This window comes from Mustelus asterias, chromosome 3 (assembly GCF_964213995.1).
Source record: "Mustelus asterias chromosome 3, sMusAst1.hap1.1, whole genome shotgun sequence".
NCBI lineage: Eukaryota > Metazoa > Chordata > Chondrichthyes > Carcharhiniformes > Triakidae > Mustelus > Mustelus asterias.
The window spans coordinates 79228807-79250560 of record NC_135803.1 but is presented as its reverse complement, the minus strand read 5'-3'; the positions used below and the strand labels follow the sequence as shown (position 1 = coordinate 79250560).

General features: G+C 41.4%; 1 protein-coding gene across 1 annotated transcript in view; it reads right to left on the bottom strand.

Annotated features, from left to right (window-relative positions):
• Positions 1-284: 284 nt before the first annotated feature.
• The window catches only part of LOC144491441 (lactosylceramide 4-alpha-galactosyltransferase-like), a 72730-nt gene continuing 51260 nt past the window's right edge, over positions 285-21754 (bottom strand). The window contains exons 2-3 of the mRNA XM_078209263.1: positions 16406-16869; positions 285-5742 (exon numbers count right to left, since the gene is read on the bottom strand). Coding sequence (XP_078065389.1) covers positions 5155-5742; positions 16406-16869 — 1052 coding nt within the window. The 3' untranslated portion in view covers positions 285-5154. The remainder of the gene's footprint in view (positions 5743-16405; positions 16870-21754) is intronic.

Sequence of the window (21754 nt, the reverse complement as noted above, 5' to 3'; positions counted from 1 at the left end):
ACGGTAGTAATTTTTAAAGGGCATCTTGACAAGTACATGAATAGAATTGGAATAGAGGGATATGGTCCCCAGAAGAGTAGGGGGTTTTAGTTAATTTGGGCAGCATGGTCGGTGCAGGCTTGGAGGGCCGAAGGGCCTGATCCTGTGCTGTAATTTTCTTTGTTCTAAAAGTCATGCAGGGAATGCGAACTCCCAGCTCCAAGCTGCTGACTCAACCCAAAACGAGGACTAATAAACTCAACCATTTCAAATCCAATTTATTGTGCCAAAATAATCAGAGATTTATATATATATATATTTATATATACATATACACAAAATCAAGAATACAGAAAAATTGCAGTCATTAAAATTCCCTTCAGATCCATTTATCATGTGTTAACAGATTTAAATCAAAAACTGGTGCATTAGTTCAATGGAAAACATTTCATTCACCACTAGAATCAGAAATAACCTGATTTTCTTAAAATAAAAGTTTAGAAATATATCTATAATTCAAATATTCTTTTAAAAGAGCATCTGATAAAGAATTTTTCAGATCAAAGTGAATTTCAAATGCTGTTTTTCTTTTTCATTTATTAGACATGAAGTTAATTTCCATATCAACAGCATCACCAAAATTAAACACACCACTTCATAAATCCTCGACACAGTCAGTCACCAGAGGGGGAAATGATTGGCAACAAAATGATTGTGGGATCCCTGGTACAATACCAGAAAAATCTGGGATCTCAGAGCAGGATGTTGAAGGAGGATCAAAAATTACTTGAATCCCATCCAATCAAAAGAACCTCAAGATTCTGTGAGCAGAATGTAACGTGATGTGTTATTCAAGCGAAGAATAAGACCTGGATTCATAAAAACAGAGGATAGAATTCCCATTTACTGTGCACCAAGATTCCTGTAGGAACTGCTACAAACAATAGAACGTGATGGGCAGGAATTCTGACACACACACACACACACACACACACACACACACACACACACAGAGTGGGGGACAGAACTTTCTAGAAAACAAGGAAGAGTATTTCAAACACTTGCTCCATTTGAGTGCAACAATAGCATGTCGAGTTTAAGATATCTTTCCAATTGTTTGCTTCCACTGGCTCCGCATTATTGACTCTCCAAATGTTACCCACAATGCCACCTGTCAATTTATCAACTTGCATGGGATTCCTCATCAAATATGCAAATGCTGCAGCAAAAGGTTACTGCTGAAAAGGACCTACAATCCCCTAACATTCCTGTATCTGACCTCAGGCACTCTCAAAGCTAGTGGGTCCCCCTGTGTAAACTGCATTCTGACTAGGCCCCTGTGACCTAGCACACAAAAAATAGAAAAAAAACAGCAGCAGAAATGAGCAGAAGACACACTGAAACATTTTTAATTAAAATATCAAAGCTTGAAATGAGTCACTAAATGATAAACCCACTCAGAGTCGAAATAACCGTCAGTGATCTAGATGGAAAACAAGCTTCATCTTTAAGGCAACATACGCTGTTTATGAACAACTTTAGTGACTTCTACCTGATGAGGACTAAACTCACACTGGTCCAACTATCTGGGAGTTAACACAAAAACTTTAAGCTGCAGTGTAGGGCCTCAGGATTACAGCTGACACAGACTAGAACCAAAAAAAAAGGGAATGATGTCAATGGAAAGAGAGGAAAGTCATGAATTAATTATTTGTAGGGAGTTGACAATCAGTCATATTGAGGCAATATATACACAATTTCCAGATTATATCTTTGCCTACCCATACTTGCGGGCTCATGAAAGTCAAAGGTCAGCACACCCAAAGCATGGTCGGTATGAACATTGTTAGTCTAACTGAAACTTTCCACACACCACAATCTCATTCTCCATCACTTCAGCGAGGGATCAAGAGGCGACTCGATGTCATCCCTTTGGGAATAGATGTCAACTGACAGCATGTTTGAGCCCAATGGACCTCTCACAGCTCCCAACATTAACATGGAAGGTTGCAAAAAATAAATCTGTTGCTTTTCTATAGTAACCTGACATTTCTCTGCAGCTCACAAAAAAGTACAAAATGTTATCAGCAAACGGATAGAATATATAAAGGGAGTGTGAGAATAAGAATAAAAATAATCAAGAGTTTCAGAGTCAAACATTAGATTTACATGGAAATCCATAGACAGTCTGTTTCAGTATTGGTTGTTACACTGTGCAGCTCCTGTGATAGCCTCTGCCATCATGACTCCAGTACATTCTCAATTATTGTATTAGGACATCCTCGTCTGAAGAGAGGAGCCAACATGTGTTCAATCTTCACTGAGTCAGAAACACCAGCCCCATTACAAATATGTTATCAAAAATAACTTCTGGGAAAAGCTTTTCCAAGCAGCCAAACCTTTCTCCAATCTTCAGACTCCAGACTCAAAGCTGATCTCCCTTGATCAGCTCATAATTAAAAATGAGAAAAAAAAAATTAAACTCTACTCATCACAGCCCTCACACCACTCAAATCAAGATTATGAACGGCAGAGATTGTAGCTACCCATCCTCTAAGCTGCTGAATGTCATTCGGACAGGATAGTCCAAAGGTCAGAAACGGTACACTGTTGTTTTAAAGTGGAGAAACACAAAAATATAGTTTATGATTTAGGAAAGGCAGACAGTTCATTTTGGTCTCAAAAGCGATCATTGCTTTGAGCGGACTCTCAGGGCAGGTGGGTAATCTCAACTTCAATCACAAGTTTCACTTGCGCCAACTGTTGGCTCCCAACTGGAATGAGGGACATTTTTAAAATAAAAAGACACATATACAACACCCGAGGAGGATCAAGGTGCGAGGTACTGGTTAAAGTTAGGATTTCTATCCCTGCAGCATCCAGGAAGGCAAGAGCTTCAGAAGGTGAGCGATGGCTACCACAGCACATCAATGGAATGAAGGCTTTCAGCACACTAAGGGTGAAAATTTAAAGAATCAGCAGCCTTTGTAATCCTCAGCACAAGAGAAACTCACACCTGGAGGATATTTTTCACTGCCCAGAATGATTGTGATGATGGTGACTGGGCAAGACACTTGTTACTTCTCCCAATTGAATGTTCAACAATTCCCATCACCAGTTTTTGTGCCACCTATGCCACCATTGATTAAAATAAAATTCAGCCCATTTAATTCTAACTAACAAAACCAAGTCAGTCCTGCACAACAAGAACTGAAAAGGGAACCATGATGGAATGTTGGTTTCTAACTGATGTGTCTGGATATAATTGGGCGTGAGCTCAAACAAGGGACAAAAACCCCACAAAAGCAAGGCCTTTAACCAGGAATCGCCTCACATCAACATATGGGGCATCTGCACATGATGCTGCCCTCCCAATCACAATAGGCAGCATTACATCACTGCAAAATACCACAAGAGGATGTTCCATCTCTTGATAAGGGCTGCACTAAGCCAGCTGCAGGGCCATTATATCCAGTACAGAGGTAAGATGTTGGGAGTATCTGCTGCTCACGCTCTAATCTGGATTCTTTCCATAAAATGAGTCCAAAAGGAATACAACCAACCATTAGAAACCTAGAGCAGCAGCCTGGGATATTAGGATGTAGCAATACTGTCTTCATCACAAAACACACCCTGCTCCACTTCAACTAATGCGGGAGTGGCAATGTCCTTCAGGAGACAGATTTGATCTGAGCCTCAGGGTATAAAGGCCAAATGGTGCTGAACCCCATCCTTGGGCCTCACACTGGTAAGTTTGTAGTAAGTGCAGTATAGCTACAGTCCAATGTAATAAACTGACCTTATGTGTCTGACCACTTTACAAACTTGGATTTAATATTCCTAACAAGGACCTGGGCCCACTGTGCTGCAATCACATTAATGATAACAGAGCTCCCACACAGAGGATCTCAGTGACATGCAGCAAGTTGACACAATGCTCTGGCCAGTAGCTGTGTGTCTCACTCAGACACTGGGTCAAGATTGTTAGCTGTCATGGGAAAGTTGTTTGCTCAGAGTTGGGCAGATGTGCCCAATTTGTGGAATCTTTCTCTTCCAATTGCAACCGCAGATGAACCACAAGCACGATTTCACAAAGTGACAGCCCCATATCGTGCAACGAAAAAGGCTGAATCTGCAAGGTCATTTAATTACACAAATAGACTCATTCAAAACATTATCCAATTAATCAGTAGGCAATAGTGCAAAGTTTTCCCTTATTTCACTGAAAATTGAAGATCTTAAACAGAAGTCTATAATATATAAAATAGTCAAAATCAAACTTTTATCAAATATTTAAAAAAAACGATATTTTCATCCAGTGTGTATAGAATACAATCTCAATAAAGGCAGAGGCAGTGATTCACTCAGTAGATAATGTCAACATCATAACTAAATACCTCAGAGATTTAGGAATATATTGTACTTATTTGCATAAAAAGTTACTTAACCCGCATAAGGGACTTTCCAATAATAGAGACTAGTCATCCGGGATATTGCATCAGAAAGTAACAGCCAGGCTATCAGAGGATTTGGTTATACTTTCTCCAGGAATATTTGACAAAGGGACTCAAATACTAATTACAAATGACTGATAAATGAAAAGGGCAGCCTGGGCCATTTATAGCATTTGCACCAGAATCCAGATGTGTGGTTATTATATTACGGACTCCATGTGAAGATGGTGTTGATCAGTGGCACCTCCCAATGTGAAACTCTGCCATTTTGTTTTTACATTGTGTACAATTCACTCCTAATAACTCTCTCCAATTTTCCAGTTCAGTCCCAATAACTCTGTCCGATTTTCCATTGGAGAACAATGTCAATGATACAGAATATTGGTGCTAAAAATGCAGTCAATGGGTAATTGGAATTGAACAATTTTGAATTACGATGCATTGACCTCAGGAAAGGGCCACTGACAAAACAAATATGATGTCAACGATCTTAGTGCAGCCACTGAAGTTTGTGTGGGGTGGGAGGGTAGAAGGTAAAACTAGAGGCAGAGTACCAATTTTCCCATTTCTTATTATTACCCAGCAGTCACAAATATAGCAGAAAGATACAGACGAAGAAGTAATGAGGTGAGGATGAATGGAGCCCAAAGGTATAAGTCATCATGATTGGCTGGATTAGCAGTGATTAACATTCAATGCAAATCAACATAAAAATCAGACATCATTGGAGAGATTTATATGTGCTTGGACAGTATTTACTAAAGAAGTATTCTAATAATGATTGACTTCCTTTGATTGGAACTGTATGAGAATGACTTAGAAAATTCCAGATATGTACCCCATTAGTCTCTGAGAATTCTTTTTTAATATCATCAGTGTTCTTGCTCCATCCACCTTTTTCAAAATACCTTTCCCAGTCGGTGTATGGAATTGGGTAGAACCAGTTGCTGGACATGTACAAAATCCCATTGCATTCTTTGTTAAGGAAATCATCGAGATGATTAGTACCACACCAGTTCTTCAACATTCGAGTTATTAGGTCAGGACCCTGATGGCCCCAGGCTTCACCATTGTAATTCTCTACATAATCTGCGATGCACATCTCGGTAAAGGAATGACTACGGCTAAATCCCAAAGCTGCACCATTAGCGTAATTTTCTGATTGTGCACAGATGAAGTTTCCAAACTCCAAAGGCTTGAGTGATATGATATCCGTGTCCAGATAGATTCCTCCGAACTTCCACAGCAGTGCTATCCGGCAAGCATCAGATAGCACGTGAAACCAGTAGCTTTCTGTGTCAGAATTCACCTGTGTAATAACAGAATAAAGACACATCATTTGCAAGTTTTGATATTAAACTAGTCATTCCTTCCAAATGCTGTTCCCTCACTCCACACGATGCTCACTGGTTGAGGATCAATTACTGAGGACACTTTGTAGCAGTCTGCAAAGTGGGATATGTGGATAGGAGAAGCTGGCCTAGTTTAGCCTTAAACTTGCCTGGTCTTTTGATGGAGAAAAGCTGAAGCCTCTTTTCCCTATTGCATCTGACAAGGTCTACATTTTTAATTTAATGGGAAAATGGAGGAAATGTCACTAGAGCCAATGTCCTCCAAACATTTCACAGCACATATGCAAAAAAATCTTAAGTGAAAAATATACAAAAACAATACATCAGGCTTCAGCTCAAACTATAAGCAAGTGAGAATTTCTGACCACATTATTGATGTGTTCTATGGCTCATGCTGAAATATTGCTTGTGTAATACAGAAGCATGTGTTAGATATTGCAGAATGTTAAATATCACTGAATGATCATTAAGAACATACTCAATAGCTGATCTTACTCTCACATATTGGATCCTTCACCAAGGTAGGTAAAGATGCAGCTTACAGTAGACTCACGCAGATGTAACCAAGTTATTAAATTTGAGTTTATACACTGTTGAGTTCTAAGAGGATGTGTTTTAGCCTGAATGAACTCAACATTGAAACACTAGGCAGGATTTTACGGACTCACTGGTCCCAAAACTGTAAACTCTCGCCCAAGGTCAACAGACCTTTCCATAGCCCGTCCCTTGTCTGCTCCGATTCCCGTAGTGGGCAGGGTGGTAAAATTCCAGCCACTCTTTTTTTAATTTACACATGGGATATGGGCATTGTTGGCTGGGCCAGCATTTATTGCCCATCCCTGAGAGCATTTAAGAGTGAACCATATTAGAATCTTAGAATTTCTGCAGTGCAAAAGGAGGCCATTTGGCCCATTGAGTCTGCACTGACTCTTCCATCCCAAATCCCATCCGCATAATCCCACATTAATTTACACTTCTTTGAAGGCTAAGGGGCAATTTAGCATGGCCACACCATCTAACCTGCACATCTTTAGACTGTGGGAGGAAACCGGAGCACCTGGAGAAAACCCACGCAGACACAAGGCCAGAATTGAACCCGGGTCCCTGGCATTGAGGCAGCAGAACTACTGAGTTGAAAAAAATGAGGCAATTCTGCCAAGCAAGTTACTCCCTCCAAGTGACCAGGAGCAATCAAGACAACAACTCACTGATACACAGGTAGAAGGAGGTCAACGCTTCAATAAGCATGGTAAATTCCTGTCTGAGTTGTTGACAGGTCAAACTGTGCATGTATAATATCCAAGCAGGAAAACATGGGACTGGCAAAAGTTGTTGGTGAAGCTCCAAAGCCACACATCATTAAGACCAAAGCCAGTAAAGCAAGTGAGAAGGCACAAAGTCCATAATCCAAACTGAAAAAGCAAAGAAAGTCTTCAGCAACATCACCAACAATTGGTGCAACATCACATTACCAGCAACAGCGACATCAATCAACACCACGCCAGAAGCCATGTGGACACAGCACTGCCTGTGCAGCATGCCACCTCATCACGGAGAGTGAGGAATTCTAAATCTACAAGATGGAGGCACAACATGCTATCTATACCTGTGACACAGGCAATAATGTTTTGAGAAAAGAAAACAAGCCATAACAGACTGTGTCATTTAATTATGAAAAGCAATTGTTAATCATCTTCATTTCAGTTAACGATTGCTACAGTTTTATTGATTTAGAGGCATTGTACCTTTTTAAAGAAAGAGGGTTGTTGTATTATTATGTATATCATTTAGAAGTTATGTGGATATACATCCAGGATGTCACATTTGGCATTGCACTGCAGTCAGCTGCTAAGCAACAATGTATATCAGTCCACTTGCCACACGGAGAGCTCTCAGAAATACACTGATGGGGACTCCAACATTTTGAGTCTAAAAGTATGAATATTTCAAACCTTTGGATACTCGAAGACTTAACAGATATCAATGACGCAGATTGCAAAGACAACTCTGGCAAGGAATATCACTGGCGATGTCACAACATTGTGACATACCTAGATGGAAAACAGTATTAAAATTCATTTCAAGGATGTGGGCTTTCCTGGCTAGGCCAACATTTATCTCCCATCCCTAATTGCCCTGGGAAAGTGGTGATGTGCCTTCTTGAACTGTTGCAATCCATGTGGTGTAGATGCACCACACAGTGTTATTAGGAAAGGAATTCCAGAATTTTGACCCAGCGACAGCGAAGAAACAGCTGATATATTTCCAAGTCAGGATGGTGAGTGGCTTGGATGGGAACTTCAAGGTGCTGGTGTTTCAATGTACCTGCTGCCTTTGTCCTTCTATATAGCAGTGGTTGTGGCTTTGGAAGGTGCTGTCTGGGGAACCTTGATGAATTCCTGCAGTGCATCTTGTAGATGGTACACATGGCTGCTCATGTGCAGAGATAGGGTTAAAAGGAGTTTTCTTCATGGTCTACTTCTTCCTGATCTGTACTCACTGAACTGACTAATGCTATTTCTTTTCTGAGCCTTTTCTAACTCATTCACCAACTTTAATTCTGAACCCCTTTGGATTCTGACTCGTTTAACTGAGAAACAGAAACACTTGAACCTGCCCCTCCTCCAGCTGCGTCAGGGATTAACTAGTTGAGTTGCCAATCAAAACAACTACCACCCTCCTGGGAATCGTTCCTCTGACAGACACAGTCTGCTCATCTAAGCCACACCCTCTGTGCTGAAATGAGTTAAGTAATTTCAGCATTGTATACGTGTGGAATTAACTAGAATATTGAGACAATCTCCATGATACACTTTGTACAGTTTTGGTTTCCTTATTTCTAAGGCAGTTCAGAGATGGTTCCGCAGGATGAATCCTGGGATGAAGGGGTTGCTATTTTAAGGAAAGGTTGAACAGGTTTGTCTTGATTTGTTTTATCATCACATGTATTAGTATACAGTGAAAAGTATTGTTTCTTGCACACTATACAAAGCATACCGTACATAGAGTAGGAAAAGCAAGAGTGCAGAATGTTGTGTTACAGTCATAGCTAAGGTGTAGGGAAAGTCAACTTAATACGAGGTAGGTCCATTCAATAGTCTGATGGCAGCAGGGGAGAAGCTGTTCTTGAGTCGGTTGGTACATGTCCTCAGACTTTTGTATCTTTTTTCCGACGGAAGAAGGTGGAAGTGAGTATGTCCGGAATGCGTGGGGTCCTTAATTATACTGGCCGCTTTTCTGAAGCAGCGGAAGTGTAGACAATGTCAATGGGTAGGAGGCTGATTTGAGTAATGGACTGGACTTCATTCACCAGCTTTTGTAATTTCTTGCAGTCTTGGACAGAGCAGGAGTCATACCAAACTGTGATACAACCAGAAAGAATGCTTTCTATGATGCATCTGTAAGAGTCGTAGCTGATATGCCAAATTTCTTCAGTCCTCTAAGTAGGGGCGTTGGTGGGCTTTCTTAACTAAGGTGTTGGCATGGAGGGACCGACAGGTTGTTGGTGATCTTTACACCTAAAAACTTGAAGCTCTCAGCCATTTCTACTTTGCCCCCATTGATGTAGACAGGAGTATGTCCTCCACTACGCTTCCTGAAGTCAATGACTATCTCCTCTTTGTTTTGTTGACATTGAGGGGGAGATTATTGTCATCGCACCAGTTCACCAGATTCTCTATCTCTTTCCTGTACTCTGTCTCATCATTGTTTGAGATCCGACCCACTACGGTGGTGTCATCAGCAAACCTGAAAATCAAGTTGGAGGGGAATTTGGCCACAGTCATAGGTGTATAAGGAGTATAGTAAGGGGCTGAAGACACAGCCTTGTGGGGCACCAAAGTTGAGGATAATCGTGGAGGTATCATTGCCTATCCTTACTGATTGCAGTCTGTGGACTAGCAAGTCTCAGGTCCAGTCACAGAGGGAGGAGCCACGCCCAAGGCCACGGAGTTTGGAGATGAGTTTTGTCGGAATAATGGTGATGAAGGCTGAGCTGTAGTCAAGAAATAGGACATAAGTGTCCTTGTAATCCAGGTTTCCAGGGAGATGGTGTCTGCTTCTGGACCTGCTGTTGCAGCGATAGGTGAACTGTAGTGGATCCAGGCAATCTGGGAGACTGGAGTTGATGTGTGCCATGACTAACCTTTCAAAGCATTTCATAATGATGGATGTCAGTGTTGAAGGCTGAGCTGTAGTTGATAAATAGGAGTCTAACATTGGTATTTTTGTTACCTAGGTGTTCCAGGGTTGAGTGCAGGGCCAGGGAGATGGCATCTGCTGTGGACCTGTCATTGGCCATCATTCCTTGGAGTTTAGAAGTACGCGAGGTAATTGTGGGCAGAGAAGGGGGGTCCACTGCCACTCTGCCTGAGATCAGTGGGGGGGGGGGGGGGCGCGATTGGTCAGGGTGGCAGGAGGATAAGGGAGTCAGTAATGTTGTGGGGGTGGGGCATTGTCTGTGGGGGCCAGGGGGATTATCCAGCCCGGGAGCGATATGGCAGGGGAGCCGTATTCTATCTTTTTTTTGTTGTTGCACATGCGCAGTTGGAGGCACGATCGGAGCTGCAAGGTTTCAGGCATGTTAAGTCCCACCCACAGGCTTGTGCAGCACAATTCGGAATCGCTGATATTTTTTCAGGCAGACTGCATATGGGAGCACCTGAGAACAGGTCTAAAAGTTGGATCTGAAACACTCCCAGTTTCAAGTCTGCCTAGCACTTGGAATCAAAATGGTAAAATAGGGCCTGATGTGTTACTCTTGGCAGTATATAGAACTAGGGGATACACTTTCAAAATAAAAGAGACCTACCATTCAAGATGGACATGAGGAGGAATTTTTTCTTTCTGAGGGTCATTAGACTTTGGACACCTTTTCCACAGCAGGAGTTGGAGGTGGAGTCATTAAATATATTCATGAAACAGTTGGGTAGATTGTTGATTTTGTTACAGTCACATCACATTGCCCGTAAAGCTTATTTGGAGCTGGACACTGACTTTTTAAAAGCAACATGCATTATGGACAACGTACTTTCACAAAATGGGCTCCAGGGAGTCAGGTGACTTCTTTTGTGGTTTTTGTACAGAGACAGTCATGTCTGAATATATCTCTGAGAAATTAGCTAAAATGCAAATGGTCTTCCCAGTACTTACCATTTCAATAAAAACATTTAAAATGACAATGGCAGCTAAACCAGCAGCCCCGTGAAGATGGAACTTCAAATAAAAGACAAACAGGATAATCGTTGCTGAAATGTTGACAGGATATCGTGTGTCAATGTAATGCAGTGTAACTGCCCGGTACCGAGTTGGGGCAATGGAATACATTGATATGGTCTTCACATGACTGCAACTGGCTTGTGACCATAAATACTTTATTAATCCACAACGGCAACCTATTAAGTCAGTCTGGAATATGAAGACAAAAGGGAAGCCACATATTGCCTGGCACAAGAGAGCACCTAGTCTCAAAGGTCATCTTAGTTAGAGAATTGGGGATTATTTGTTTTATTTGCAAAATACCTTTCTTTACTACAGAAGTTTGACCACAACTAGACTGAAAAGCCAGAAAAATTTGCTATTGTTTGAAGCAATATTGTGAGTTCATTACTAGTAACCTCTGACCTCCATTTTTCCTTCTTCAGTGAACTGAAAGCAATTTTCCAGGCCTGCAACACTTTGTTTCTTCAAGATGTTGTCTAGAATGATCAAGACTCTCAGTGCATGTTACATCTTTAGAAATCATCTTTTTGTGTGTGTGTGTACATCTCTGAGAATGAGGAATAGGTGGTTGTTGCATACATTTTCGGTATTTTGAGAAATGAATGTTTGTCCTTTTTTAATTTAAACATGAGTGCAGAAGGGAAAGGGTTAATGTTTTTTTTGTACTCAATGTATTTTGTGCCTAAAAGGTTGAATTTTGTATCTGGAATGTATCATAAACATATTGTTTACTTGTGGCTAGTCATCCCTTTTTTATATTGCTCCTGGTCTTTCATCTTTTACTTTAGTATAAGCCATTTGTTCATGGTTCCCTCGCTTGTTTATATCATTCTGATAAAACAGACAGTTGAATATAGATGTTAGGTGGTAAGTCTTTCTTTCCGTAGGCTTGTCTATGATTTAAACAGAGGAAGCAGCGACCAAATGATAGAGTGCGAGAATGGCCGTTTGAAGGAGGACTCCCACTGGGACAGTTGCACTCAGTCACTCAGTCACTTCAAAGGAAACGCTGCGGGAAGAGCAGGGGACCAGAGGTGACACCTTGACTGCAACGACCAGAAGAATTGTGCTTTATGACCCAAGGATACCAGATGGTCTCTAACCATGATCCAAAGACTATCAGAAGCTGTTAAAGGAACTATAATTTACGATCAAGGACTGTTAACTGGACTTTGCTTCATGACTTGTATTGGGAACCCTGATGTATAAATATCCATGCTTCTTGTGTTCAGTGAGAACTTTGGCTTCCGCTTTCAAGGGGTCAAGTTCTCCCATAAGCTTGTGAGAATAAAGCCTGACTGTATTTTTGACTCATATCAGCCTATAGAGGTATAATTTCCGACTTCAATGAGTAAGTTTGTTTTCATGACCTTTCAGGTCACAGCACTATAGGGGTTAAATCATTCCTTTTCAAAGGTAGATCTTGTTGCAGTCAACAGGCAAGGCAAGTGGAATTAGGTCACAACAGCAGGGCAGGCTTGAGGGGCCACATGGCCTACTCTGGCTATTTCTTATGCTTTTGTTGTCTCAATTTGATAAAAGAAAGAGGAATCAAAAAGATTTGTGTAATTTGCTGGGAAAGGATTAAGCTAGAGTGGCAGGGGGATGGGAACTTGAGCGAGAAGACACAAGAGAGGCAAATAAGGATAAAAATGAATGACAGAAAAGTAGAAAGCAGAAATGGAAGAGAGAAGAAACAAGGGCTAGCAGCAAATAGGGCCAGAGTGCAAAAAACCAAGTGTAAAAATGTTAAAAAGACAAACCTAAAGGCGCTGTACCTGAATGCAGGGAGCATTCATAATAAGGTGGACAAATTAATAACAGAAACTGGTACACGCCAATACAATATGATGGCAATTATGGAGACAATGGCTACAGGGTGACCAAGGCTGGGGACTAAATATCCAAGTGTATTCAATATTTAGGAAGGACAGGCAAAAAGGAAAAGGAGGTGATGTGGTATTGTTAGCTAAGAATAAAATCATTCCAAAGTGAGAGAGGATATTGACACAGGAAATTTACATGTAGAATTGGTCTTGGTGGAACTAAGCAACAAGGGATGAAAAACATCAGTAGGAATTGTCGATAAGCCTCTAAACAGTAGCTTTAAGGTAGGGAATGGCACTAAACAGGAAATTTGAGATGCATTTAACAAAGGTGCTACAGTAATCATGGGTGACTTTAATCTACATATAGATTGGACAGAGGGATTCCTGCAGCAGGTACGAGATGGCTTCTTGGATCAGTATGTTGAAGAACCAACTTGGGAACACACAATCCTAGATTTGATATTTTTCAATGATAAGGGGTTAATTAATAATCTTGTTGTGTGGCGTCGTTTAAGCAACAGTGATCATAATATGATATAATTCTAAATTATGATGAAAAGTGAAGTCAGAAAACTAGGGTCCTAAATGTAAACAAAGGAAACTACGAAGGTATGAGGTGTGACTTGGCTAAAATAGATTGTGGAACATAATTAAAAGGCATGACTGTGGATAGACAATAGCTAATCTTTAGCAAATGAATGTATGCATTGCAACAGTTACGGGCAGCATGGTGGCACAGTGGTTAGCATTGCTACCTCGCAGCACCAGGAACCCGGGTTCGATTCCAGCCTCGGGTGACAGTCTGTGCCGAGTCTGCACGTTCTTTGCACGTTCTCCCCGTGTCTGTGTGTTTTTCCTCTGGGTGCTCCAGTTTCCTCCCACAGTCCGAAAGACGTGCTGGTTAGGTGCATTGGCCGTGCTAAATTCTCCCTCAGTGTACTCGAACAGGCTGTCGAGTAGAGGATTTTCACAGTAACTTCATTGCAGTATTAATGTAAGCCTACTTGTGACACTAATAAATAAATGTTATACATTCCTTTCTGGTGCAAAAAAGAGCAGCCATATAAAATTGCTCGAAAAGGTAGCAAGCCAGAAAATTGGGAGGAATTCAGTATTCAGTAAAGGAGGACCAAGATATTGATTAAGAGGGGAAATAGAGTATGAGAGTAAACTTGCAAGTAACATAAATGTGGAGTGTAAAAGCTTCTATAAGTTTTTTAAAGATTTTTTAATACCACACTCTGGCACCTGCGCGGGTACACTGAGGGAGAATTTTGCACAGCCAATGCACCTAACCAGCACAGCTTTCAGACTGTGGGAAGAAACCGGAGCACCCGGAGGAAATCCACGCAGACATGGAGAGAACGTGCGGACTCCACACAGACCATGACCCAAGCCAGGAATCGAACCCAGGTCCCTGGCACTGTATCAAAAAAAAAAGGATTAGTGAAGACAATTATGGGTCCCGTGCAGTCCGAAACAGCAAAATTTATAATAAAGAACAACGAAATGACAGAGAAATTAAACAACTACTTTAGGTTTTGTCTTCATGGAGGAATACACAAATAGTCTCTCAGAAATGCTAAGGAATCAAGAGGCTAGTGAGAAGGAGGAATTGAAGGAAATTGCTATTACCAAAAAAATAGTACTGGAGAAATTAATAGGACTGAAAACCTGATAACTCACATCCCAACATACTAAAGGTGGTGGCCATGGAAATAGTGGATGCATTGGTTGTTATCTTGTGAAATTCTGTAGATTCTAGACAAGTGCCGGCAGATTGAAGAATGGCAAGTGTAACTCCACTATTTAAAAAAGGAGGGAGGAAGAAAATAGGGAATTAAAGGCCTTTAGCTTAACATCAATAGTAGGGAAAATGCGAGAGTCTATTGTAAGGATGCAATAACAGGACACTTAGAAAATATTAATAAGAATAGACAAAATCAACATGGATTTATGAAAGAGAAATCATGTTTGACAAACCTATTGGAGTTCTTTGAGGATGTAATGAGCAGAATAGATACAGGTGAACCAGTGGATGTGGTGTATTCAGATTTTCAGAAAGCCTTTAGTAAAGTCCCACATAAAAGATAATGTGCAAAATTAAAGCACATGGGATTAGGGGTAATATATCGGCATGGATTGAGAATTGGTTAGCAGACAGGAAACAGAATAGGGATGAATGGGTCTTTTTTAAAGTGGCAGGCAGTGACTAATGGAGTCCCTCGGGGATCAGTGCTTGGCTCCAGCTGTTTATAATATACCTCAAGGAACCAAATGTAACATTTCCAAATTTGCCGACAATACAAAATTTGATGGGAACGAGAGTGATGTGGAGGATGTTGAGAGAGTTCAAGGTGATTTAGACAAGTTGAGTGAGTGGGCAAATGCATTGCAGATTCAGTATAATGTGGATAAGTGTGAATTTCGGATGGAGAAACAAGACAGTATTATTTAAATGGTGATAGATTGGGAAATATTGGTGTACAAAAGGGACCTGGGTGTCCTACTATACCTGTCACTGAAAGCAAACATATAGGTATAGCAAACAGTTAGGCAGGCAAATGGTATGTTGGCCTTCAGTGCAAGAGGACTTGAGTAAGGAGGAAGGATGTCTTACTGCAGCTGTATAGGAGCTTGGTGAGAATACACCTGGAGTATTGTGTGCAGTTTTGGTCTCTTTATCTAAGAAAGGATATACTTGTCAAGGAGGGAGTGCAGTGAAGGGTCACCACACTGATTCCTGGAATGGCAGAATTGTCACATGAGGAGAGATTGCATTAACTGGGCCTGCATTCACTGGAATTTTAGAAGAATGAGAGAAGATCTAATTGTAATGTATTAAATTCTGTTAGGGCAGGACAGACTGGATGCAAGGATGTTGTTTCCTCTGGTGGGGGGGGGGGGGGGGGGGTGAAGTAGAGGGGATGGTGTCTGGAACAAGGGATCACAGTGTCAAGGTACTGTGTAGGCCAATTTAGGACTGAGATGAGGAGACATTTCTTCACTCAGAAGGTGGTGAAACTGTGAAATCATCTACCATTAAAGGCTGTGGAGGCCAAGTCCTTGAATATATTTAAGAACAAATAGATAGATTTCTAGACTCTAAATGTGTCATGGGTATGGAGAGTGTGCTGGAGTACAGCGTTCAGATACAGGATCAGCAATGACCATATTGAATGGCGGAGCAGTTTGAAAGGCCAAATGGCCGACTCCTGCTCTATTTTCTACGTTTTTATGAATGAACGCTCTCCAGACTGGCTGTTTCCGAACAGATAGTCCCTGTAGTACCAATGAACAAAGTGCAATCTTAATAATTGAGATAAAGACTCATTTTCAAAAAGATGACGACACTGACAATCTTTCCAATTCTGTAATAGATTCCTCTCAACCTGAAATTTTGCTTCAGAGAAACTAAACTTAAATTCATAACACGCAAGGAATTTGGATTCAGCAATTATACATCATCTTACACATAGAAACAGGTACCTAGCTTGTCAGTGTGCTCTTTTATTTTTCATATTAATGACCAATAGCAATCTCGAGCAGCAAACTCTGTCCAGTTGCTTACCTCTTTATACCAATTAGCCAAGCGGGTGTTGTTGAACAATTCAACAAGATTCAAGGGCAAAATAAAAACATTCTTGATTGAAGAAAGCAAAAGCATGGCTTTTATCTGAGGTTCTAGATAGGCTGACATATTCCCATTGAATCCTTTCATGAAGTAATAAACAGTCTTGCTGGGGTTTGCTCTAGCAGCTGATTCAACGGCGCACATGGACAATGCTGAAGGATTGAGTTCCTCAGAGGTCTGTACAAACATAATTCCGGACTGCTTGGCTGGGTGTGGTTGTTTCAAACTGGTGGAGTGATTTGAAGAGTCTTTGACTGAGGCATAGTTAGATGATTGATCATTGAACCAGTCAGCATAAAAGTAGAAGATGGCAAAAAATAATAGACAAAATACTAGCACTTTGATAAATAACCATTCTTTGTCACAGAATTTCATAACTGGAGATCGTTCTTCAGTGATTACTGTGAATAGAAAGAATAGTTTAAGAAAGTGATAAAACAACCCAATTGTGATCTTATACAATCACACCTGTGGGAAAATCAGTTACAAGCTCAAACACAAAATACTGCAGGCGGTGGACATAGAAATATCAACAGAAAACGATGGAAATACTCAGCAGGTCCGGCAGCGTCATTGGAGAAAGAAACAAAGTTAACGGGCAGAATTTTACGGCCTCGCTTGTCCCAAAACTGTAAAATCCCACCTTAGGTCAACAGACCTTTCCATGGTCCGCCTATTGCCCGCTCCAATTCCCGTGGCAGGCGGGATGGTAAAATTCCGGTCAACGTTTCAGTTCTGGTGAAAGATTATCAATGTGAAATATTGTTTCTCTGCACCCCACCACCCCCCAACAGAGGTTGCCTCCCCCGCTGTGTATCTCCAACATTTTCAGTTTTTAATCATTTATTAGTTGTTCAGGTGACCTTTTCATAAAACCATTCACAAATTTCCCAGATCAAATCAGTACATCACTTCTGACAGAAACAAGTGAATGCAAATGCTGGACAACAATTGCAACTTTAAGTTTACAGGCAGTGCACCCAAAACTTGGAAATGGAAGACTAGCAATTTCTTTGAAGGGTACCTCCATGGGTAAGTATGAATTATTTCCATTCTATAAGTGATAAATGACTTCAGGAACTGAACCTTGAACTAAATTTGCACCCAGGACACTCAAACTTGCTTTGTGCTATTAAGACCAAACACAATGCAGATTTTCATTTTGACCTGGAAATGGCAGCAATGAGATCAAAGGTCATGATTTCTGGATTGTTACTTCAGCCATTCACCAATTAGCATTGGATCTAGCAGATTAGAGAAACATTTGTGAGTCTCAAAAGAGTTGTGTGGGAAAAGGGGGTGCGATTCATGGGGCACTTGCCAGTGCGGAAGGAAGAGGGAGATATTCTCTTGGGATGAGCTCCACGTAAACTGGGCTGGGACCAGGTCCTGGTAAGATCCATGTGAACGGAGGTATAGCAAGTCAAAGAGAAATGCAGAAGCAACAGAACCATGCAGCAAAGTGGGTAGAGTGTGGGGCAGGGAGTTTAACAAATCATGCATCGGAAAATAATGTAATTGCAGGGAACAGAAGAAAAGACATGAAATTAAGGATTTTGTTTCTGAATGCACAAAGTATTTGTGTCTGCAATAAAATACGTGAACTACTAGCACAATTAGAAGTGATTTAGATTTAATCAAAAGTACAGAGAACTGGTGGCAAGATGATTAAAGGTCGTGAAATAACTATTGCAGGCCACACAGTTGGTGGAATCTGGCTGAAGGATCAGGGTCGCATCTATCAGCTGAGAAAATCAGCGAGAGGCGCAAACTGTTTTTGCCCATGTAACCATCTCCCATAGAACCATAGAAAATTACAGCTCAGAAACAGGCCTTTTGGCCCTTCTTGTCTGTGCCGAACCATTTTTTGCCTAGTCCCACTGACCTGCACTTGGACCATATCCCTCCACACCCCTCTCATCCATGAACCCGTCCAAGTTTTTCTTAAATGTTAAAAGTGACCCCGCATTTACCACTTTATCCGGCAGCTCATTCCACACTCCCACCACTCTCTGCGTGAAGAAGCCCCCCCTAATATTCCCTTTAAACTTTTCTCCTTTCACCCTTAACCCATGCCCTCTGGTTTTTTTCTCCCCGAGCCTCAGCGGAAAAAGCCTGCTTGCATTCACTCTATCTATACCCATCAAAATCTTATACATCTCTATCAAATCTCCCCTCAATCTTCTACGCTCCAGGGAATAAAGTCCCAACCTATTCAATCTCTCTCTGTAACTCAGCTTCTCAAGTCCCGGCAACATCCTTGTGAACCTTCTCTGCCCTCTTTCAACCTTATTTACATCCTTCCTGTAACTAGGTGACCAAAACTGTACACAATACTCCAAATTCGGCCTCACCAATGCCTTATATAACCTTACCATAACACTCCAACTTTTATACTCAATACTCCGATTTATAAAGGCCAATGTACCAAAGGCACTCTTTACGACCCTATCCACCTGTGATGTCACTTTTAGGGAATTCTGTACCTGTATTCCCAGATCCCTCTGTTCAACTGCACTCTTCAGAGTCCTACCATTTACCCTGTACGTTCTACTTTGGTTTGTCCTTCCAAAGTGCAATATCTCACACTTGTCTGCGTTAAATTCCATTTGCCATTTTTCAGCCCATTTTTCCAGTTGGTCCAAATCCCTCTGCAAGCTTTGAAAACCTTCCTCACTGTCCACTACACCTCCAATCTTTGTATCATCAGCAAACTTGCTGATCCAATTTACCACATTATCATCCAGATCTTTGATATAGATGACAAACAACAATGGACCCAACACCGGTCCCTGCGGCACACCACTAGTCACAGGCCTCCACTCAGAGAAGCAATCCTCCACAACCACTCTCTGACTTCTTCCATTGAGTCAGTGTCTTATCCAATTTACTACCTCCCCATGTATACCTAGCGACTGAACCTTCCTAACTAACCTCCCATGAGGGACCTTGTCAAAGGCCTTGCTGAAATCCAGGTAGACAACATCCACCGCCTCCCCTTCATCCACTTTCCTGGTAACCTCCTCGAAAAACTCTAATAGATTGGTCAAACATGACCTACCACGCACAAAGCCATGTTGACTCTCCCTAATAAGTCCCTGTCTATCCAAATATTTGTAGATCCTATCCCTTATCACACCTTCCAATAACTTGCCCACCACCGATGTCAAACTTACTGGCCTATAATTTCCCGGATTTCTTTTGGAACCTTTTTTAAACAACGGAACAACATGAGCCACCCTCCAATCATCCGGCACCTCCCCCGTGAATACTGACATTTTAAATATGTCTGCCAGGGTCCCTGCAAGTTCAACACTAGCTTCCCTCAAGGTCCGTGGGAATACCCTGTCTGGTCCTGGGGATTTATCCACTCTGATTTGCCTCAAGATAGCGAGCACCTCCTCCCCTTTAATCTGTAAAGGTTCCATGACCTCCCTACCTGTTTGCCCTATTTCCGTAGACTCCATGCCCGTTTCCTCAGTAAATACGGATGCAAAAAAACCATTTAGTATCTCCCCCATCTCTTTTGGTTCCATACACAGTCTATCACTCTGGTCTTCAAGAGGACCAATTTTATCCCTCACTATCCTTTTGCTCCTAACATACCTATAGAAGCTCTTTGGATTTTCCTTCACTCTGTCTGCCAAAGCAACCTCATGTCTTCTTTTAGCCCTCCTGATTTCCCTCTTAAGTAGCTTCTTGCACTTTTTATACTCCTCGAGCATCTGATCGGTTCCTTGCTGCCTGTACATTTCATACAACTCTCTCTTCCTCTTAATCAGTGTTACAATCTCCCTTGAGAACCAAGGTTCCTTATTCCTATTTACTTTGCCTTTAATCCTGACAGGAACATACAAACTCTGCACTCTCAAAATTTCTCCTTTGAAGGCCTCCCACTTTCTATTTACATCCTTACCAGAGAACAGCCTGTGCCAATCCACACTTCCCAGATCCCTTCTCATTTCATCAAATTTGGCCTTTTTCCAGTTCAGAACTTCAACCCGAGGACCAGACCTATCCTTATCCGTGATCAGGTTGAAACTAATGGCATTATGATCACTGGATCCAAAGTGTTCCCTCACACTCACATCCATCACCTGCCCTAACTCATTTCCCAATAGGAGATCCAATATCACATCCTCTCTAGTTGCACCTCTATATACTGATGTAGAAAATTCTCCTGAACACATTTTACAAACTTGAGGTAACAAAGGCAACGTAATAATCGTGGGCCTTCATAGAGATGGAGACATTCGTACTGGTAGGAGTGGTCTTGGAGGTGCATTTATGGAAGGATTCTGTGACAATTTCCTGAAGCAATACGTTTTAGAACCAACTAGGAAGAGGTGGTCAGAATTTTATTTTGCTCACACAACCCAGAAGCATGTAAATTTGCGCAAGACGACGTCAGGCACATGTCCGGATGTCATCACACCCTCATGCAATATTTTCATTAGCAGGCTCAAGTCAGAAGCACACCTCCATCAATTAAGGAACCAATTTAAATTAATTAAACAGTAACTGACTGGGATTTTTACATTGCCCGTCTGCCTTAATGGTTGGTGGGCGGGCCAATTGTCAATGCTGTCTTTACGTTTAAGCTGCAACCTCAGGGCGGGACGAAAGTCAGGTCTCAAATAAAATTAACAAATGTGTCTGGGATTGAGGTCTGTGTGTGACTGTGCCGCCTAGACACTTTCCACTGATATTTATTTTTCCACAGGTCAGCAGCTCTGAGACAGCTCTGCAGAGACAGTTCCCCTGAGGGAGCACATTGGGAGCACCAGCCTGCATGCTCCCTTTTCTTAGCATCCTCACACCTTCCCCGACAGTGCTCAGTGTTAGAGCGCGATTCAACATTGACCACAATCTCAGGTGGGTTTCACATCTCCTCTGACCAGGCCGACTTCTGGCATGCCCCGAACATAAAATCCAAGCCCATGTTTCATTAGATCTAGTATAGTGCAATTGTTAATTCATAATCTTATAGTAAAAGATCTACCGGGAAATAGTGATCATAATACCTCTGAATTCCATTTTATGTTTGGAAGTGACATACTCCAGTCACGGATGTAAATTTTAAACTTAAACAAAGCTAATTACATAGGTATGAGGGAGAATGTTAGGGTTGATTAGTGAATAAACTAAAAGGTATGGTGGTAAATGAACAGTGAGAATCAAATAGATAAACAATTGAAAACTTTCAACAAAAATACATGCCAATGGAAAACGAAAACTCCGCAAGAAAGACCCATCTGTGACTCCCTCAGAAAGTTGGGGATGGTA